General features: G+C 41.6%; 1 protein-coding gene across 2 annotated transcripts in view; it reads right to left on the reverse strand.

The window, feature by feature from the left end:
• mtus2a (microtubule associated tumor suppressor candidate 2a) overlaps positions 1-23,227 on the reverse strand; it is a 78,566-nt gene that overhangs the window by 17,555 nt on the left and 37,784 nt on the right. For both annotated transcript variants that reach the window (XM_062048676.1, XM_062048675.1), the window contains exon 5: positions 650-814. In XM_062048676.1, coding sequence (XP_061904660.1) covers positions 650-814 — 165 coding nt within the window. The remainder of the gene's footprint in view (positions 1-649; positions 815-23,227) is intronic.

Below are 23,227 nucleotides of genomic sequence, written 5' to 3' on the forward strand. Positions count from 1 at the left end.
TGATCCTGAACAATTCTCTATTTAGACCACCCTTGAGATATAGACACTGTGCAGGTTTGTCTGTGGTTTTGGATTATGCGAATAGTTGTAGTTCTGCTGTCAACTACTTTTTATGCTGCAAAATAATTCAATTAGTTGTGACAGCAAGATGTTAATAAGGTTTAGCCTTGTCAAGTTAATAGAATTGTAGAACATTAGCACCACGTGTTAAAATTTAATGAATTAACTCTTTAATGAGGTTTAATCCATCATCATTATTAATCAGATTTTAAAAAATTACCTATCTGCAGCACAACATGACTCAAAATCCCTGAAAACGTCTCTTGCAACACAAAACTTCAGAACCAAACAAGTCCATATGGAAGATGTTTAAGAACAAAGAAACCCCAAATCGGATCAGTCAAGGTTTTATTTAATACACCGTGAAGAATTTTCTTTTCACTTTAGCATTTCCATCTTAAAATAGTAATACCGTTACAGTATGACAGTTCAGTTCGGTACGGTACTGTACGCATTTTCCATCTCGGTTGGGTGGAGTCACAGTAGTGCTGCACGGTTCACTTGTGTAGGGTGAAAGAAGATTCGTTGTCATCCATTGATTGGTCAACAGAGAACTGGGTTACCACATGAGGGAAGAAGTTCTACTGACCTCCAGGAGAGCTTCTTGGCTGGGCGGGCAGGTATCGGCGTGGCAGCGCTGGGGTGGACGGCGGCTGAAGGCTGTTGCTGCGACACGGCACACTTCTCTGGTGGTCCGTTGAGGGAGGGCTGCCGGTCACTCTGTGCAGAGGTGGCTCCTCGCTCACACTAAGACCTAGAAATGGATGAGCTTGCATCATATTTTCAATTCGATTGAAGAAGTTTAGATTTTCTAAATGCTGACACACTCGTGACATACCCTGGCCTGTGTAACCTATCAAATTGATAAACACTCTTAAACACTGCGTATATCCTTTTTATCTCTACATACCCGATCGATACTGACGCTGTCCTTGTGCTTGACACACTGGGGTAAACAAGCAACACTGATAGGATGATGAAACTGCAACCCGTCTGCTTTTGACCTACATTGTTACATGGTTGTGCCAAGTAGCCGACACAGGATATGATGGTCATGAAATAATGATGTAGGAAGCCCTTTTGTACCCTGACAGCAGCTTGTTTACCGGTAGTATATTCGGAAAACATCTGGACACAACCAATTTGTTATTGTGATTTATTTAGGCCTGTGCTATCTTTATTGCTGCCTATTTATATCATGTAGGTAATAGGACTCGTCAAACTAAATCAATCTGTTAGGTGAAACCACTGGAGGGAGAAAATAAGTTTGCTGCTTAAAGGGTCTGCAGAAGACACCAACCAGTATATAGAGGGACTGGAGTTCGGCTCCAGGAAAGGGGTCGGCAACCCGCTGCTCTCGAGCCGAATGTGGCTCTTTGGCGCCGCCCCAGTGGCTCCCAGGAGCTTTATCCAAAATGTTTGGGGAGAAAAAAAATTGTTTTGTTTTAATATGGTTTCTGTAGGAGGACAAACATGACACAAAACTCCCTAATTGTTAGACAGCCCACTGATAATATGTTTGTGTTTATGCTTCACTCATGAGAGTATTTGGCGAGCGCCTTTTGTCCTATTAATTTCGGCGGTACATGAACTCACCGTAGTTGTGTGGACTGTGACGCAACAGTTTGTTTACATGTATAATTTTTCCCAACGCTGCCACAGAAAGACAATGCCACTTCTTCATTGTCTCATTTTGTCCACCAAACGTTTTATGCTGTGCGTGAATGCACAAAGGTAAGCTTTGTTGATGTTATTGATTTGTGTGGAGTGCCAAGCAGGCCTATTTGGTCAGTGCATGACTGCAAGCTAATCGATGCTAACATGCTATTTAGGCTAGCTGTTTGCACATATTGCATTATTATGCCTCATGTGCTATGTTGTGCTAGACCACAGCAACGTTACACAGCTTGCAAAGATTGTAATAAATCCATTAGAAGAAGATGGCCTGCCGTTTCCTTTAATGTGGACACACACATCTATACCTTTGGCCACTTTAAACCAGTAATTTCCAGGAGTTATCCCTCCCTCTGAGAAGCCTCCGTTTTACTAACGTTTTCCAATGTTGTAAAAATGTGAAGAATAAATATTTAATTTCAACATTTCTGTCAACTAACATTTAGATAGTAGGTTAATATGTCATGCGTTGCCTTCATTATATGACCTAATTAAGGCTTATAATTTTTTGCAGCTGCAGACAGATTTGTTTTTTGTATTTTTTGTCTTTCAACATTTTAGGTTGCCGACCCCTGCTCTAGGAAATCTTATATATAACTAATAGGATATGTTATAAATGTATTTATCCCTCAAGTACAGATTTTTAAATACAGTATCAAAAGTAAAACATAATGAAAAACTGTGTTGCACATTTTTGAATATTGCAACAAGCTGGTCAAACAATAAGAATGAGTTTCCCAAGTTTGGCAATGTTAACAAATCTACATTGAGTCAGTTTTTTCATTTTGTGTTTTTCTTTTCCAACAACTGCTGTCTCATATATATCATTTAAACAGCCGTTATATAAACTAACTACAGTGAGTGTTTTGGGATCTCTCGGCTAATTGTTGTGCTTTAAGTGGCGAGCAAAGATTTGAATTACAAGCATCCACGTCATTAGTTGGCATAGCAAACCCCACAGTGAACTCCGTAAGAGCCGCTCAAAACGTCCTGATTTACTTGCTAGAATTAGCTTATAGCTAGAGATCGACATAACTTTGTTTTTCCAACCATGGTATGAAAGAAAGTTAGTGTGAAAGACTGTGCTAAGAAGAAGAAGTAATGGATGATAGTCTTTGAATTAAAGAAATAAACCATTAAAAACATGACCGTCCGTGTTGCCAACTTGGCGAAGCATTTGGAGATTTAAATGGAAGACTTTTAACCATGAAAATATGGAGAAGCTGCTGATGCTGTGTTTGATGTTAAAGCAGCTTGAAGAAAGTTAAAGTTAAAGTACCACTGATAGTCACACGCACACACTAAGTGTGGTGAAATTACCCTCTGCTTTTGACCCATCCCCTGTGTGTGTGTGTGTATATATATATATATATATATATATATATATATATATATATATATATATATATATATATATATATATATATATATATATATATATATATATATATATATACTGTAGAAATCCACTTTCCAAGGTAAATGGCAAATGGGTTATACTTGCTTTTCTACCTTCAAGGTACTCAAAGCGCTTTGACACTATTTCCACATTCACCCATTCATACACACATTCACACACTGATGGCGGGTGCTGCCATGCAAAGCCCTACCCACGACCCATCAGGAGCAAGGGTAAAGTGTCTTGCTCAAGGACGTAACAAACGTGACTAGGATGGCAGAAGCTGGGGATCAAACCAGGAACCCTCAAGTTGCTGGCACGGCTGCTTGTTGTTTGTCTTTTTAAAAGGTATGTTACAAGCACCGATTAAATTGATTTTAATTTATTTCAATGGTATACAAGTGTTTTGAGTTAAAAGCTCTGTCACAGAATTAAGCTTGTAAGTTGAGGTACTACTACCAAGTGTTATAAATGCGAGACTTATCAAAATATAGTTTATTAGGACTGGAGCACTCTTGAAATCTCCTGCTATAACCTGCTTAGTAGCTCTATATATAATATAAGAGTTTTTAAACTTTAACAAACTCAATTGATCCCCTTGGGAAATTGTTTAATATGTTATGTTTAATATGTTATGTCTGATTGACATTAAATCTTGTACGCATACAGAACCTATGCTTTAAAACACGCAGGCCATTTTTCTGGGATTTGGGCCATTTGCAGGGGTCGTACAAAAATAGATTATCCTTAGGAATTCGGCCGATCCAAACCAACAATGAACACAGTCTTTTGTAGAATTGGTATTTAATGCGCAAAAATGTTCTCGTCCAATCAAAAATACAGATGCCAGAAGTACCAAATAAATGCAACAAAAAACTACATTTCAGTAAAAAATATTTTAACCTTTTTGATTGCGGTTGCTGTGATTGAGGCGCACTTCAGGCATAAACATTAGAAAAAAACATTGAGAATGCTGAGAGCAAGACATAATTTCAACACACGCCGCTTTTGAGGAGCGACGTAATCCAAAGAAAAGAGAGATCATGGGTTGTATAAACATATGGATTCTGTGAAGAGTAAAGGCAATTTGATGGAGCACGTCGCCGCTTGGCAAAATGGCAGCCAATGATGGATAAAAGCGCGCGAGGAGGATAATAAGTCCGAAGGAAGAGACCAGCTGGGAGGAAGCAAACAAAGCGATGTTAAAAAAAAAGAAGCGCTATGAAGATGTATGAGATTCAGCTCGGATGCAGCCGGTGGCAAGCTTGTGGTATTATGAAGACAAATGAAAAATAGCAAAGATATTAAAAAATGCAGTGCTCTGTTGAAGACTGCTTCAGTGGTGGTGACTGAAGGATAATGCTGGGTGAGATCGTGTAAGAAGAGGATCACAGTAAGGAATGTGTGACCTGATATCAGAACAGAACTGAACACTGACTTTATAAGCTCATCGCTGTATATGAGGCACGGCAGGGTTTTTCAGACAGACGTCGGCTTCACTCTGCGCTGTTCTCCACACAAGACAGTTTGTGTAATTAAACCGGGAGATTGAATTCATCAGAGCCTGTAATTTGTTCTGCCTTTTAGTCAGAGCTTCCTGTCGTTTGTTTGAACTTTTAAATCATCTGCCAGTCTTCATGAAATATGTTGGAGTTCTCAGTGTTGCCTTATTAGTGGCTTTTTCTAGAACAAATTTTGACTTAACCATCGAGATGTTTGCCCCGCAGAACAAAGTGGCCCAAATCTGATTTTTTTCCCCCCTGACTGTTTACATCCATCCATCCATCTTCTTCCGCTTATCCGAGGCCGGGTCGCGGGGGCAGCAGCCTAAGCAGGGAAGCCCAGACTTCCCTCTCCCCAGCCACTTCGTCCAGCTCCTCCCGGGGGATTCCAAGGCGTTCCCAGGCCAGCCGGGAGAGATAGTCTTCCCAACGTGTCCTGGGTCTTCCCCGTGGCCTCTTACCGGTCAGACGTACCCGAAACACTTCCCTAGGGAGGCGTTCGGGTGGCATCCTGACCAGATGCCCGAACCACCTCATCTGGCTCCTCTCGATGTGGAGGTGCAGCGGCTTTACTTTGAGCTCCTCCGGAATGACAGAGCTTCTCACCCTATCTCTAAGGGAGAGCCCCGCCACCCGGCGGAGGAAACTAATTTCGGCCGCTTGTACCCGTGATCTTGTCTTTTCGGTCCAGACCCAAAGCTCATGACCATAGGTGAGGACGGGAACGTAGATCGACCGGTAAATTGAGAGCTTTGCCTTCTGGCTCAGCTCCTTCTTCACCACAACGGATCGATACAGCGTCCGCATTACTGAAGACGCCGCACCGATCCGCCTGTCGATCTCACGATCCACTCTTCCCTCACTCGTGAACAAGACTCTGAGGTACTTGAACTCCTCCACTTGGGGCAGGGTCTCCTCCCCAACCCGGAGAGGGCACTCCACCCTTCTCCGGGCGAGAACCATGGACTCGGACTTGGAGGTGCTGATTCCCATCCCAGTCGCTTCACACTCGGCTGCGAACCGATCCAGTGAGAGCTGAAGATCTTGGCCAGATGAAGCCACCAGGACCACATCATCTGCAAATAGCAGAGACCTAATCCTGCAGCCACCAAACCAGATACCCTCAACGCCTTGACTGCGCCTAGAAATTCTGTCCATAAAAGTTATGAACAGAATCGGTGACAAAGGGCAGCCTTGGCGGAGTCCAACCCTCACTGGAAACGGGTCCGACTTACTGCTGGCAATGCGGACCAAGCTCTGACACTGATCGTACAGGGAGCTGACCGCCACAATAAGACAGTCCGTTACCCCATACTCTCTGAGCACAGGACTTCCCGGGGTACACGGTCGAATGCCTTCTCCAAGTCCACAAAACACATGTAGACTGGTTGGGCAAACTCCCATGCACCCTCAAGGACCCAGCCGAGAGTATAGAGCTGGTCCACAGTTCCACGACCAGGATGAAAACCACACTGTTCCTCCTGAATCCGAGGTTCGACTATCCGGCGTAGCCTCCTGTCCAGTACACCTGAATAGACCTTACCGGGAAGGCTGAGGAGTGTGATCCCACAATAGTTGGAACACACCCTCCGGTTCCCCTTCTTAAAGAGAGGAACCACCACCCCGGTCTGCCAATCCAGAGGTACCGCCCCCGATGTCCACGCGATGTTGCAGAGTCTTGTCAACCAAGACAGCCCCACAGCATCCAGAGCCTTAAGGAACTCCGGGCGGATCTCATGCCACCGAGGAGCTTTTTAACTACCTCGGCAACCTCGGCCCCAGAAATAGGAGAGCCCACCACAGATTCCCCAGGAACTGCTTCCTCATAGGAAGACGTGCTGGTAGGATTGAGGAGGTCTTCGAAGTATTCCCTCCACCGATCCACAACATCCGCAGTCGAGGTCAGCAGAGCACCATCCCCACCATACACGGTGTTGACATTGCACTGCTTCCCCTTCCTGAGGCAGCGGATGGTGGTCCGGAATCGCTTCGAAGCCGTCCGGAAGTCGTTTTCCATGGCTTCCCCAAACTCCTCCCATGTCCAAGTTTTTGTGTCCGCGACCGCTGAAGCCGCACACTGCTTCTACTGCCTCCGGAATCCTATGAGCCAAAAGAGCCCGTTAGGACTCTTTCTTCAGCTTGACGGCATCCCTCACCACTGGTGTCCACCAGCGGGTTCTAAGATTACCGCCACGACAGGCACCAACCACCTTGCGGCCACAGAGGTACGAAACATCGTCCACTCGGACTCAATGTCCAGCACCTCCCTCGTGACAAGTTCAAAGTTCTTCCGGCGGTGAGAATTGAAACTCTCTCTGACAGGAGACTCTTCCAGGTGTTCCCAGCAAATCCTCGCAATGCGTTTGGGCCTGCCAGGTCTGTCTGGCATCCTCCCCCACCATGGCAGCCAACTCACCACCAGGGGGGATTGGTAGAAAGCTCCGCCCCTCTCTTCACCCGAGTGTCCAAAACATGAGACCGCAAGTCCGATGACACAACTACAAAGTCGATCATGGAACTGCAGCCTAGGGTTTCCTGGTGCCAAGTGCACATATGGACACCCTTATGTTTGAACATAGTGTTTGTTATTGACAATCTGTGACGAGCACACAAGTCCAATAACAAAACACCACTCGGGTTCAGATCCGGGTGGCCATTCTTCCCAATCACGCCTCTCCAGGTTTCACTGTCGTTGCCAACATGAACGTTGAAGTCCCCCAGTAGAACGAGGGAATCACCCGGGGGAGCACTCTCCAGTACTCCCTCGAGTGAATCCAAAAATGGTGGGTACTCTGAGCTGCTGTTCGGCGCGTAAGCGCAAACAACAGTCAGGACCTGTCCCCCAACCCGAAGGCGTGGAAGCTACCCTCTCATCCACTGGGTTGAACTCCAACATGCAGGCTTTGAGCCAGGGGGCAACAAGAATTGCCACCCCAGCTCGTCGCCTCTCACTGCCGGCAACGCCAGAGTGGAAGAGAGTCCAGCTGCTCTCAAGAGAACTGGTTCCAGAGCCCTTGCTGTGCGTCGAAGTGAGTCCGACTATATCTAGGCGGAACTTCTCCACCTCACGCACTAGCTCAGGTTTTTCCGTAAAGTAAAAACAAAACACAAAACAGTCCTACTTACCTACAGTCCTTTTTACCTGAGATACTAAGTCTGTCATTATTATGACTTAGTAGGTCAATATTTTGACTTAGTAATTTACTAAGTCAAAATAATGACAAAATAATGACTAAGTCAAAATAATGACAAAATAACGACTTACTAAGTCAAATTAATAAGCATTTGCAATAAGCGTTTGAAAAAAAGAGTTAAAAGTGGGGCCACATGCTGACATATGCTCAACTCATCATGCTTAATTTATTACAGCATTTGGGAAGCCTGTAGTTGATTTTTATTATGTAAATGTTATATTTTTATCAACATGTGATAGCAGGGACCCTGCCATTCAAAACTAGGCTGCTACATTACTAATGATTAATGAAACTATAGCTGAAAAAATAGTACAATAGCAATAGAAGAGGCTATTCATCCCTGAACACCATGGAGTTCACATAGGCTTTATGATGCAGTTACATTATTATAAACTATCAGAGACAGCTTCAGGAAACTCTTCATTTAACATAATGTACAAACCCCGTTTCCATATGAGTTGGGAAATTGTGTTAGATGTAAATATAAACGGAATACAATGATTTGCAAATCATTTTCAACCCATATTCAGTTGAATATGCTACAAAGACAATATATTTGATGTTCAAACTGATAAAAAAATGTTTTTTTGCAAATAATCATTAACTTTAGAATTTAATGCCAGCAACACATGACAAAGAAGTTAGGAAAGGTGGCAATAGATACTGATAAAGTTGAGGAATGCTCATCAAACACTTATTTGGAACATCCCACAGGTGAACAGGCAAATTGGGAACAGGTGGGTGCCATGATTGGGTATAAAAGTAGATTCCATGAAATGCTCAGTCATTCACAAACAAGGATGGGGCAAGGGTCACCAGTTTGTCAACAAATGCGTGAGCAAATTGTTGAACAGTTTAAGAAAAACCTTTCTCAACCAGCTATTGCAAGGAATTTAGGGATTTCACCATCTACGGTCCGTAATATCATCAAAGGGTTCAGAGAATCTGGAGAAATCCCTGCACGTAAGCAGCTAAGCCCGTGACCTTCGATCCCTCAGGCTGTACTGCATCAACAAGCGACATCAGTGTGTAAAGAACATCACCACATGGATTCAGGAACACTTCAGAAACCCACTGTCAGTAACTACAGTTGGTCGCTACATCTGTAAGTGCAAGTTAAAAATCTCCTATGCAAGGCGAAAACCGTTTATCAACAACACCCAGAAACGCCGTCGGCTCCGCTGGGCCTTAGCTTATCTAAGATGGACTGATACAAAGTGGAAAAGTGTTCTGTGGTCTGACGAGTCCACATTTCAAATTGTTTTTGGAATCTGTGGACGTCGTGTCCTCCGGACCAAAGAGGAAAAGAACCATCCGGATTGTTATAGGCGCAAAGTTGAAAAGCCAGCATCTATGATGGTATGGGGGTGTATTAGTGCCCAAAACATGGGTAACTTACACATCTGTGAAGGCGCCATTAATGCTGAAAGGTACATACAGGTTTTGGAGCAACATAAGTTGCCATCCAAACAACGTTACCATGGACGCCCCTGCTTATTTCAGCAAGACAATGCCAAACCACGTGTAACATCAACGTGACTTCATAGTAAAAGAGTGCGGGTACTAGACTGGCCTGCCTGTAGTCAAGACCTGTCTTCCATTGAAAATGTGTGGCGCATTATGAAGCCTAAAATACCACAACATTGACCCCCGGACTGTTGAACAACTTAAGCTGTACATCAAGCAAGAATGGGAAATAATTCCACCTGAGAAGCTTAAAAAATGTGTCTCCTCAGTTCCCAAACGTTTACTGAGTGTTGTTAAAAGGAAAGGCCATGTAACACAGTGGTGAACATGCCCTTTCCCAACTACTTTGGCACGTGTTGCAGCCATGAAATTCTAAGTTAATTATTATTTGCAAAAAAAAAAAAAGTTTATGAGTTTGAACATCAAATATGTTGTCTTTGTAGTGCATTCAATTGAATATGGGTTGAAAAGGATTTGCAAATCATTGTATTCCGTTTATATTTACATCTAACACAATTTCCCAACTCATATGGAAACGGGGTTTGTAGTTTTTTGCTGCTTCAACACAGCTCAATCAACACAGAAAAAGGTAAAGTGAAATAACTTATTTGTTAACTGTAGGTCAATAATACTTGTCTGTCTCTCAGACAGACAGGGCTTTGCTGTCCGTTTCATGTGGGGCGCACACACACATGCACACACACACACACACGCGCGCGCGCACGCACACACGCACACACGCACGCACGCCACACAGTGAGTTAACATTACGCTAAAAGCTAGTTAGCCTTCACCTCAAGGACTGCGAGCGAGCTGAGCTGCCACTTATGTTTCTAGAACGTCAACGGGCTCAGAGTGATGTTACTAGTAGTTAAGTTGGAGAGGCCGCACAAGAGATGCTTATTTCCATCCCGGAGGATCTGACAACCAAAGCCTGGCTGGCAGCGGAATGGAAGCAGGAGTGGGAGTCAGCAGGACAGACACGCCTACACCATTACATCCAGGATCCTGGAGGCGGCGTGGAGGGAGAAGATCTACCTCGCCGGCAATGGACCCTCCTGAACCGCCTTCGCACAGGGGTTGGTTGCTTCAAAGCGTCCATGAAGAAGTGGGGCCTAACAGACAGTGCAGCGTGTGAGTGCGGGAGCCTGAGCAGATTGCCGACCACATCATCCCCACCTGTCCCCGGCATAGACCACCTTCAGAGGAGGGCCTCTTCCAAGTGGGACCTGAGACGAGGGAGTGGCTACACGACACGAAGATGGATATATGAAGACGATACACGAAAGAAGAAGAAGAAGTTGGAGAGGACTGGGAGGTGTTTATTTTAATTTGGGGAGTGACCGCTGCCTTATGCTTACTTGCTAAACACTTATCTGGTCACCCCACAGTCTCTCATCTCTGCCTGCCTGAGCACTGACTCCATGCGCTTTGAATACGCACTGCTGATTGGCTGTTGCATGCGCTCTGAATACACACTACTGATTGGCTGTTACGTGCGCTCCGAATACGCACTGCTGATTGGCTGTTACCGCTCTGCGTGTAACCAATCAGATGGTTCTGTGGGTGGGACAATGTTGGGGTGCACCAGCAGCACAGCAGAGAGACGTACTGATAGGGCTTGTTAAGACGTTAGTTTAGGCGGTAGCTCTTTGTTGTTAAGGCGGCCGCCTTAACAACAAAACGCTGCGGGAAACCCTGTATATTACATTTAGCCTGTTATTTGCGCACTATTGACTAGTGATGCACCCAAAATTCGGTTGTTGAACAAAGACTTTGCTTACCAAAACCGGATGTTGTGATGAAGTATCCACTTCAGCTGGCGGGCTGCATCTTTCCCTGCGCACACGAATGACGTAGCTCGCCCAAAGCTGACAAAAAAGTCACATTCAGGTCGCATTGCTCTTTAGACTGAAGTCACATTTGAAAAGATCAGATACTGATCAGATTTGGACTACTTTTTGATGTGGCCTGAATCTGATGGGAAAAAATCAGATTTGAAGCACTTTCGAGCGTTTAGACTGGCAAAAAAAAAAATCCAATCTGTGTCACTTTGTAGTAAAAAAAAAATCAGATTTGTCGTGCAGTGTAAATGGAGCCTATGATGTGATAGATACAGGAAGTAAATGCAAAATATTGTGGTACAATGGTGATGCAATGCATTTTGTAGGGGGACCATGCCAGTAAAAACCTAATGTAATAACCATTATCCACCTTTAGCAAGATAAAAAAAAAAGTGCTGTATTGTCAGAAGGAGTGTGTGTTGAGGGAGGTCAAGGTTAAAGCTGCATTCAAAAAGCACAAAGTAATGGCCCTGCAGACCTGAGTGGATGAACGAGTGAAAGATTTAATAACGAGACTGGAGCTCCAAGCCATGGCCAGATGTCAGGAAATTAAGATTCAGTCCATCCAGAAAGAAATGTCAAGTTTATGCGTATGGAAAACAAAAGTATGACAAACTCAAGGCTATGTAGATCAGTGATTCTCTACTCAAAAGCAAAGCGGTCAGTTTTGGGTTTAATGTTTTGGGGACGGCGTGGCGAAGTTGGTAGAGTGGCTGTGCCAGCAATCGGAGTGTTGCTGGTTACTGGGGTTCAATTCCCACCTTCTACCTTCCTAGTCACGTCTGTTGTGTCCTTGGGCAAGACACTTCACCCTTTGCCTCTGATGGCTGCTGGTTAGCGCCTTGCATGGCAGCTCCCGCCATCAGTGTGTGAATGTGTGTGTGAATGGGTAAATGTGGAAATACTGTCAAAGCGCTTTGAGTACCTTGAAGGTAGAAAAGCGCTATACACGTATAACCCATTTATCATTTATAATGTGCGTGCAGTGCTTTACTAGACGTTTAATAAAATGTGTGTTTTTTACCACAGAGAATACACAGGAACAACCCCCCCAATGTGTGATAGAAATTGCAATTTGTAAATTGAATAAACTTTGTGTTCCTTTTGCACTGAAGGCAAAGATATAAGTAAAATATCTTATTTTGTGGCTTTATCTATTTTTTTAGTCTTGTTACTTAAGGATATTTAATGTGATTTTATACCTGCGGTCTTTATCCATTATTGTTCTGAACGCATATGTATGGGCAATGTGTCTAATTTTGTAGTTAATGCAGATGTACCGTCAGTAAAATATCTAAAATAGTGACTTTTTTATTTGTTACCGTCTTGGTATGTTGTTTAATTAGGGCCCGAGCAGACGGCAAGCCCCGAAAGGGGGATGCAGAGCACCGCAAGGGCCTTATTGAAAATTATATTTTTTCCTGCTGTACATTTGGACGCCTTTTTGTGGCCCTTAACATGCACGAAAAGTCCTCATATTTTGCAGGTGCTTCAGGTGTAATGACAAAATGTATATTTTAGGGATCCCGAAAATGACATTTCAAAATTGTCCCTCTAGCGCCACCTTTTAAAATTTGAAAAAAATACCAGATTCACGTATTGACACGAACATCACAGGAGACGTCTATCATAACAGGATGCACACAAAAGTCTCAGGAAGCCCTACCTGAAAACAAACAGGTAGTCGGTCATCTTGGTTTTCATCTTCCATTTTTCGGCGAACAAAGGGGGTCATACTTTAACAAACCCTCCTAGAGACTTTGACCAAACGAGTCATAGTTAAAATTCCGGATACTACACATACAGTATAGGCGATGATAGATTGCGAACACATTTTTCCTACGCCGTAAGATGTGGGCAGGGTATGGCGCCAAACTTTACTTCAATGGTTTTGGGCCATTTTTCAGGGCGAAAAAAAAGGGGTCGTACTTTAACAAACTCCTCCCAGGGTCTGTGGCCAAAAGAGTTGCGGTTAAAATTAGAGCTACTACTGATTATAAATTGCAAACACATTTTTTCTAAGCCATAAGAAAGAATTGCTCCGATGATTCGCCACAAAATACAAAACGTTACCCCAGCTCCACAAACTCAGATCTTGATTTTATTTTGGTAGAAATGATGACGATGACACCCTAAAGTGCCCAATTGGTCAGTACCTGTTCCTACCGACTCTTAGTGGGTGCAGCCTAGCGGCGAAAACAGACCCACGCCATCACCAATCTAACTTTTGCAAATGACAGGACATGGGTCTGGCATGGCGCCAAACTTTGATCCGATGGTACGCCACAAAACGTTAACTCAGTTTCACAAGTTCAGATCTTGATCCTAATTGCTACAAATCATAATGAGAGTCTGAAGTGGTTTATTTTATTTGTATTTTATTTTATTGTATTATTTTTTAAATTGTGTTTTACTTTATTGATTTATTATTTATTTTATTTTATTATACTACATTATATTAGATTAGATTAGATTGGCAGCGGAGCAAGCCCCGCAGGAGCGATGCAGAGCACCACATTGCTGTGTTTTTTCTTCTATGCGTTTGGACGGCTTTTTAGAACCTTAACATGCACGAAAAGTCCCCATATTTTGCAGGCGTGTCAGGTATGGCTAAAAATGGCATATTTTTGTAAAGGATGTGACCTCAAGCGTAATGCGTGACGGCCGACTCATGTAGACTCCGCGCTAGGGACTGTTCAACGCTGCTCGCAGCTTTAATTTGTATTGCCTTTTATACATACAGTTGCCAGGTTTCATGTAGAGTTGCATCTCTCAATCATTTTATTAATCGAGTAATCTATCGATTAGTTTGTTTGATTAATCGAGTAATCAAATAAAACACATTTTATATTCTATGTATTTTAGGGAAAATAATTTAAAGAACCTGCGAAAAGGTGGCGACTTGTCCAGGGTGTACCCCGCCTTTCGCCTGAATGCAGCTGAGATAGGCTCCAGAACGCCCCGCAACCCCAAAAGGGACAAGCGGTAGAAAATGGATGGACGAATGGATAGTTGAAAGAAACATACATTTTTCGGCTTCCCATAACATTAGTTTTTTCTCAAATAAATACACATCATCAACATTAAAATTGCACTTTTAACTTGTGTGCATTAATAAAAATGTATTTTAAAAAATTGGGATCGTGGCACCCACCCACACCAGATCGCGGCACCCACACAACACCTCTCATGTGCATACAGAAACTATAGCCACATACAGTATGTAAGGATCTGAGCACTCCATGTGGTCCATATTTTATCAATTGTATTAGTTACACACAGAAACAATGAATCAAAGCAACATGATAAAAATAAAGCATTTTTCTAATCAAATTAATTGATTTAATCCATTAATCGTTACAGCCTTAATTTCATGTCAGTTTGTGCCCAATGTGGACATATTAGTGAAATATATATACATATTTTCCTTATTTATTTTGTACAGTCTTGATACATATTTATTTATTACTTTGAAACATGTAGTTGTCATTTTTGTCCTAAGTTTGTCTTCTAAAAGCAGACATACTTTACAAGTAAAAGTCAAATTTTCTAGCCTTAATCGTCACAATAATTTTACTTTACTCCTCAATTCCTGAATGTTATGCGTAAGTCTTTTTTCATATTTATGGGATGTCTCAGAATAATACCAAAAGATAGATCAGGATTTCTGCTCAGTAAAAATAATAACTAAAGCAGGGTAACGATATCAAAATTTTATATCATGGTTATAGTTACCAAAATGATCGAGATTATCATTATCATCACAGTTTTGTTGAATCTGTTTAGAAACTATTGTATCTATACACACTGAAATATTTTAACCAAGTTGAATTTAAAAATAAATAAATAGGCAGACAAAACATTAAATATTCTTTTGGCTTTTTAGGAGCGATATTTTTGTTATTTGAGTGTTTAAATATGTTTATTTTCTTCATTTGTAAAGTCTTTAGAGTGTTTCTTAATGACAAAGGCACAATGGGTGTTGTTTGTATCAGGAAAATACGTTAATGTGTCTTGCATTATTGCTAGAATTTAAGCTATCCAGCAATTAGCGCAGAAGCTGCTTCTCAAGGAAATGAGCAGTTAATGGAATTGTAGGGGCCGTCTGGCGTTGGCTTGCTGGCTGGCTTGGGTGCTGCCATGTTGTTGAGATGCGTTGGCGTCTTTACCAGTAAGAAGGGGTGGAACAGCTGTTCGCCTGGTTTGCATTTTTTTGAGAACGTTCTGGAGCGTTTGTGGATTGGAGTGATGGAGGATACGTGGATGGGGATGGTGTGACTCTTGTGGGGCCTGAGCGGTGTTTCCTCTACCGGAACAGTACTGTGGGGCTGTTTATTTTGGTTGTTAGGAGAAGTGAAGCTTTGTTGGGTGATTTTTGGCGTGTGTATGGGTACTTTTTAGAGGCATTGAGCGATGCTGCAGTGATGGCCGTGATTGTTTGGTCGCAGTGACTTTGTTTGTCCTATTTTGTTTGTTGTGTGTATTTAGGGGTCCCCCGCCTGTTTTGTTGCTTTCGATTGTGGTTTTTGTTTGTATGCGGGATTCTGCTTGCCTCGGGACACCTGCAGGGTCCAGGGTTGGGGGGCTAGCCTCCTGGCCGTATGTCTCTGTTGTATGTCTTGTCTGTTTGTGGGCTCCCTGCTCCTACTACCTACAGCACAGTCACCTTAAGGACATTGAGGGATCGGCCTGTGGGGAGGTGTGATGGAGGGATGAAGAGGCCTCTCTGGGCCGTGAGTCCTTCTGACCTGTCCCCTGCTCGTCCATCCCTCAGTTTTGATTGCATATTTGACCCTTAGGGTTTGGGGGGCTCGGCATGGGAGGAAGCCACCCCACCCACCAATTTTATTCGCATCATTAGACCTCACCTGCATCCATATTTCCCTCACGCTACAGCACACACATCAATACGGACTGGAGTTCAGCTGTGATGGCTGACCTCCTAATTTTAACTACACAATAGATACCGTATTTTTCGGACTATAGGTCGCAGTTTTTTTTATAGTTTGGCCGGGGGTGCGACTTATACTCAGGAGCGACTTATGTGTGAAATTATTAACACATTACCGTAAAATATCAAAATAATATTATTTAGCTCATTCACGTAAGTGACTAGACGTATAAGATTTCATGGGATTTAGCGATTAGGAGTGACAGATTGTTTGGTAAACGTATAGCATGTTCCATATGTTATAGTTTTTTGAATGACTCTAACCACAATATGTTACATTAACATACCAGGCACGTTCTCAGTTGGTTATTTATGCGTCATATAACATACACTTATTCAGCCTGTTGTTCACTATTCTTTATTTATTTTAAATTGCTTTTCAAATGTCTATTCTTGGTGTTGGGTTTTATCAAATACATTTCCCCCAAAAATGCGACTTATACTCCAGTGCGACATATATGTTTTTTTCCTTCTTTATTATGCATTTTCAGTCGGTGCGACTTATACTCCGGAGCGACTTATAGTCCGAAAAATACGGTACTCTGGGGGCCGTTTACACTCCCACATCACATGCACAGGTGGGATAGGGTGGGGGGTGCAGTTTGGTGGCCTGCCAATCCCATGACGAGGCTTCACTAATTGTGTGAGGGTGAGGCATGCTTTGTTTTGGGCGCAGTATTGTGCCTGGGTGAGATCCGAGCCGGAGGTGGTGGGGTGGGTTCTGTCTCTGTTGGGGAGGGGGTTGGGGACCCTCAGGAATGGCTGAATGGAGTTATTGTGGTCACGGTTGTCGTTGTTGTGGTGTTGTAGTTGGGATTTTTTTTTGGGGTGACTGAGGGACCGCGCAGTGTGCTTTTTGGTAGAGGGTATATCGGGCGTTGTTCTGGATTCATGGGGGCCATGGTGTTTTTGTTTTGTGTGTTTGGATGTGTTTGTCTTCTTACGTTTTGGAATGTATTTTTTTGATGCATGTGCACTGGGTGGTTGGTAGTTTCGCTTCCGGTTTGTGTGGTGTTGTGTGGGTTCGCTTCATGTTGGGCAAGGTTTGTGTCCGTCTGTATCGGCTTGGCGCTGTGGAGTTTGTATCGATGGCTTGGTGCAGGAGCAGCGCAGCCTTTTTGTTTGGTATGGGTGCTGTGGCTCTGTTGTGTATTTGTGTGGGTTTGGGTTGGGGAGTGCCGTTTCTTTGTATGGGGTAGAGTTGATGTGTCTTGTTTGCATGTTGACGTTTGGGCTGGACAGGGGGTTGGCGCTGGTTGGTCTCCATGGTTTTGTCGGCTTGTGGTTGTTGGTCGCGGTTTTATGGTTGTTTTGATTTGGTGAGGTACTGCTGGCTACCAGGGGTTCTGCGACGGTTGTCTTTGCTACCGTTTGTTTATGGTGCAGGCCAGCGCAGCTGCTGAGGACTGTGCAGGGGGTTGGCAGCTATTGTGGCTTTGGATGGATAAACAAGGCAATTCTCACAACAGACCACAACTCTTATTCTCTGACAATCCCACAATAAATAAATAAGCCTTCTTTCAGCTGTCTGACACTCTATACCTAACTTGCTATCTACTGTACTCATTTTAACTGTGAGGGTGTACAATACAATTTATTCAAGATGTTAAAATGACTCACCTTATTTCTAATGCATTTTTCCAAATATAATTCCATGACATGTCTTTTTCAAAAATGTTTAAATCAGTCATTTATTTCCAAACAATTGCATCATTTGCATTCCGAGTATGATGTTCACTTATCATTCGTAAAACCTTTTAACATTTTAAAAAAAGTGTATCCTGATTTAAAAATATATCCTCCAGTTTGTGGCTATATAATGCATATTTTCAGAGGATATGCATTTTTACAGCATGTTTTAAATAGTTAAAATTTTAAAAATGTTTCTGTGTATAGCATATTGATCAACTAATTCAAATTTGGATGTTTAATTGGAGGGTTTAAGTACAGTTCCCCTTCAATACTTTTGATTGAAGGTATAGTGTGATGAATGACAGGCGGATACTTTTAATTGGCTCTTGTTTAGGGCCGGTCAGAACCCCGAATGCTTGGAATGCTACATCGTGGGAACGTACTCATGCTGTGGCGAAAGCGAGAAAGTGAGTACACGTCAGGAAAATGAGAAACTGCAAATTTCAGCAAAAGTGACTGGCTGGCTAACTTTTCAAAATTGGCTTAAGCCCATCAATTGTAAACCCAGAGAGGCATTCTGCAACATGTGCAGAAAGACCTCCAAAATTTGCTTAATGAGCATCAATGCGGTGAATTCAAACATGCTATTAGCCAATCACAAGTCGGCCATTAAAAGCACGCAGCAGTAAACAGTGTCAAATTTCTTTGGCATGACCAACAAAGCCACTTATGGTGTTGCCTCTACAACTGTCAGCTGCTGCTTCCGCTACAGAAAAAAAAATACATACAAATAAATTCACACATTAAACAGTCTTGCGAGCCAATTCTAATTAGCTAGATAGTAAGAGTTAATGTAAACTGTTCAAATCTTCAAGATTATCATTGTCAAATTCTTACAATTGTGTGTATACACGTAATGTTGTTGTTACACTTGTCCTACTGTTCTGTTCCAGTGTAGACCGTAGTAGAGGAGCACAGGGCAGACATTCCCTTCAGGGTCGATGTTTCCATTGGGTTAACACCCTTCACTTTACCCGCCAAAGGGTTTGCTAAACTCCGCTTTAAAGTCAGAATGACGAGGCCGCCGATTTGTGGCAATCTGGTTGCTTTATTATTAGTTTTGCAGGACACAACTGGACACGTTCATCACTCTACTGCCCAGTGCACGCGCTTTCTCTCTCTCTCTCTCTCTCTCTCTTTACTCGCCCACTCACTCACTGATGTCATTTAGCCAATACGTTGCCATTCTCTTAAACACACATACGCTACTCTCATAAGCTCCAGCTCATCTGTTGTGCACATGTAGATACGTAGACGTGCACACAGCTGCTTGGCTTAATGCCAAATATTAGCGGAGTTAAGACCCATCTGTACGTCTATAAAAGTGAAATGACTGAATTTTGTAACAAATTTCTACAATTTGTGTTTTATGTTTAACAAATGTGTGTGTTACCTGATACATGGCTTATCTGGGTACGTTTATCCATAGTTTTGTTTTTAGTATTTACTAATAATTGTATTTTTCTTAAAGCACAGACCAGGAGTGGCAACCATAAATCATAAAGCATTTAATATAATGTCAATAAAATGTTTTATTTTATTCTAACCTAATCCTTGATTATGGCAGGCTATATGTAGTATGGCAAATTGTAAATTGTTCTTTGAGTGCAACAAGAAAAGCCCAATGTGTTTAATACCCTTTAATTTATATTTTAACCTTCTAAAATGGTTATTTGAGTGCAATAGGAAACATATGTTTATTGTATTGTAAGATTTTCTGTTAAAATAAAGCAAATATTGACATTTTTTTGTAGTTTCCTTTATTTTTAAAAGTATCAAAGTATCAGTATACATTTTGGTACTGGTACCAAAATTCTGGTTTTTGGACAACCCTAGTACATACATACAAACACACATATGTACGTACACACACAGTGCATACATCCACACGCACATTCACTATGCAAACATACATACATGTATATACTGTACATGCACATACTTTATACGAATATAAACTTATGCATAAAATCACGTTTCATCAAACATATATCTACCCCTCGGGTAATTTTAACCATAACAATCTATCTTTCTTGCCCCTCTTTTTTTGCTTGTTTTTATAATTCAAGTATTCATCATCATGTTTGTGTATTGTTGCATTTGAAGGAATTTTAATGTCGACAATAAAAGTAATTATTATTATTCATTATCAATTGTGTTGTATCTATTGGTATTTTTATTGCTCCGTTTGTAGCCCAATAAGGTTTATTGTCATTTCTGTGTTATTACTATCTACCTTGTTAACTGTTTTTTTGTTATAATTGTTGGTATCATATTTGTATATATTGTATTTGCTGATGTTATTCTGTTGTTGTTTTTGTTGTTATCCCCCTTTTGTACCCGCAATTTATCCCTCTGTCTTTTTTTTCCTTCTTTCTATCCCCTCCTACTCTGGTCCGGTTGCGCCGAACACTAAATATATCCATTTTATAAAGTCAAATACAAAAAATTATCCCATACTTCTATTTTTTAAAGCAAATCTGTACAGCAGATTTGGGCATCTACATCAACAGTATGATTTTCCTGAGTGGCTGGACAGGACATGTTAAAAAAAACAACGAAATTAGCATTTTCCATGGGAGTTTTTCCAAGTGCGGTAATTAATCAAGGTTTTACGATAAATACAATTTGACACAGTAATACTAATCGTCGGGAATTTTACCATTTTTTCCATTTTAATGGTATTCATTACATCCCTAAGCAGGGTAAAATAAATGTAATGTAGATTGTACTGAATGCATTACTTTGTGTAGGTGTGCCTAATATTTTGTGTGATGTGTGTGTATGAGTGAGATATGCATTTCTGGACTTTGACTTTGGTCCAAACCAAGGATGATATGAAGCGTGATAAAGGAGAAGATGGATGAAATGGTGTCAGTATATGCGTCAAGGCTGCCACGATAGTTTTCCTGCCTTCCCGTTGCCAAGTGGCATCCATATCTAATTGGCCAATCTGATTTGCTTCTCCACTAGCGGGTGTGCATGTGTGTGTAACTACTATATGCGCACATGCGCCATAGAAACCATCTGCTCACAGCTAGCTAGCGTGAGTCACACACCAAAATCTGAGATCCGAGCCGTGGCATCTGGGGTGCAGCATCCACTCCCCTCTCTATTTCTCATCCCACACACTTCCTGTCTGTCCTACGCTTGATCTATTTCATCATTATTTCACTATCACTTAAAAAAAAAAAGACTGATTGCGGCGATAATTTGTTTGTTTTGGCTATTGAGTTTCCATCATGCACATAGGCCTTCTTCTGCAGGGTTCAACTATCTCCCCCTGCCCCCACTATGTAATGGAGTCTGTCAATCACAGTGGAATTAACAACGTATTCCCAATGTACTTGACATGCATGCATGCTCTCACTCTCTCACACACACATTCAAGCACCTCAGGGATGTCAGCCAGAGGATCATGTTAATGGCTAATCAATAGTTTATATAGTAACCTATACATCCCCAGATACTAGAACTTAATACTTACATACAGTTTTATATTTAAACATGCAGCTCGTCAACTGTATCAGATTGCTTTTCCTCCCAGTGATCTATTAGGGCTCCCAAAGCACATCGTTCAGCCTCTCTGACAAAACGATTTGGCAACAGATTCAAACATCCGGCTTGCCACAAACAATATAGCATAGAATTGTGTCATTTAGGTGGAATAATTGTCAAGTATGGCCAGTAACCAGGTTGATGAGCTATGACAGTGGGGAGCTTAAACTCAAGGGATCACTTTCTAACCCACTTATACAGATGATCGGCAGACCTTGCCTTCCTATAACTCTGTTCCTTAATGATCCTTTTCGGCATCATATGCAGCCCCAGAAGTGCCTTATTGCCAACTAGTTTACCCACTTTCTTTAGTTTCAGACGTTCTACCCGCCGACAAGCGCTGGAAGGATGTGCGAGAACTCATCTGTCAATCTGACTGCTCTTTGATCGGATTGTGGAATGTGCCAAGGGGGGAAAACTTCCCTGCAGTGATGCAGCAGTAAAAAAAAAAGGTATCACAAACACTCTCTCACACACCCACACACACATTACGCTCATGCGCGCATACTCGCTCAAATAAACACAGTGTCAAGAGATAAAATAGTTTTGTTAGTTAGAAAACCAGGCTATTTTTCTGATCACAAGTGCAATGTTTTCTATCTAATTGTCAAGCAACCATCTTGCTATGAAGCAAACCGTGTTCTTACGCAGAGGGATCTCATTATTTCCCCGTAACACCTTGGGCTACGCGCAGATTTTACACTGCAATTATTTATAAGCAGAAGTGGCAGTATCTAAAATTCAAATCAGCACAAGGCTCGAATTCCAGGGACGTTTATCTTACGTTCTCTAATTGTTCCTTGTAGTAAAAAGACATTGCTTGGCTCATAATGTGTTTTGCCTTTAACAACAAGAAAAAACCCAATAGTGAGTACACTCACAAGTATTTATTGTCTAAATAGGTGGGCAACACCAGTGACCAGGGGTTCTCTAAAAAAAGATTGTGATTTTTATTTATTCTGATTCTAAATCGTTTCATAATTTTCAAGAAGAGATTAAAAAATAAAAATGAGAATTTTCATCAACCTTTGATGAACACATAACCAATATGCCACTGAAACTATCATTGCAGTATGTTATTTTCAATCTCTGTATTTTTTATGGAGAAACTATATAGAGTACAGTACAGAGGTGTCCAACCAGTAGCTTGTGAGCAACCGGTAGCTTGCCAAAAGGTCAAAGAATATTTGCCTAATCTCTCAGTATTTTTATAGCTATTTATTTATTCAATTAATGACAAATTACCACAAAATAGCCTAAAAATAATAACTGTATTGTTTGAATGGAGATATGCTTCCTAAATGAAGTACAATTTAAATATTGCCAATCATATAATGCCAAAACACACCCTTTTAAACTGGCTTTTAATTTTTAATGCTTTTTTTAAAATTCAATCCCTAGTTGTTTTCAGTTTTTAGATCAATTACTGATATTTTCTGCATATTTGCTTTTTGTCTATCGATTAATTGTACTTTTAGTGTATTATTGTAAAGTGTCTGAGATTATAGAAAAGCACTTCCAAAAATATGTATTATTATTGTAAAACATTAAATCGATTCTTTTTGCCTGAGTAGCTCAAATAGTGATGAAGCAACCCTGCACTAGAAATGTTAGGTGAACAAACATTTTAATACAAAATGTGAGTTGTGAATACCAACATGTTGTTCATACTCTGGCAAAACAAGCCTATTCCCTTGTTCCTTGTTTGGGTTGAAATAGCGATGAAATTAAACATTACAAAAATGAGTAGCTCTCTTTCTCATTTTTATTTTGTAAAAGTAGCTTTCAGAAGAAAATGGTTGGGGACCCCTGCTATTGTGTATTTATATTATACAATATAATATAGGTTTAGTTTGCTTTTAATTGGACTATCATTCGAAGTTTGT

Source organism: Entelurus aequoreus, linkage group LG05 (genome assembly GCF_033978785.1).
Source record: "Entelurus aequoreus isolate RoL-2023_Sb linkage group LG05, RoL_Eaeq_v1.1, whole genome shotgun sequence".
Lineage (NCBI taxonomy): Eukaryota > Metazoa > Chordata > Actinopteri > Syngnathiformes > Syngnathidae > Entelurus > Entelurus aequoreus.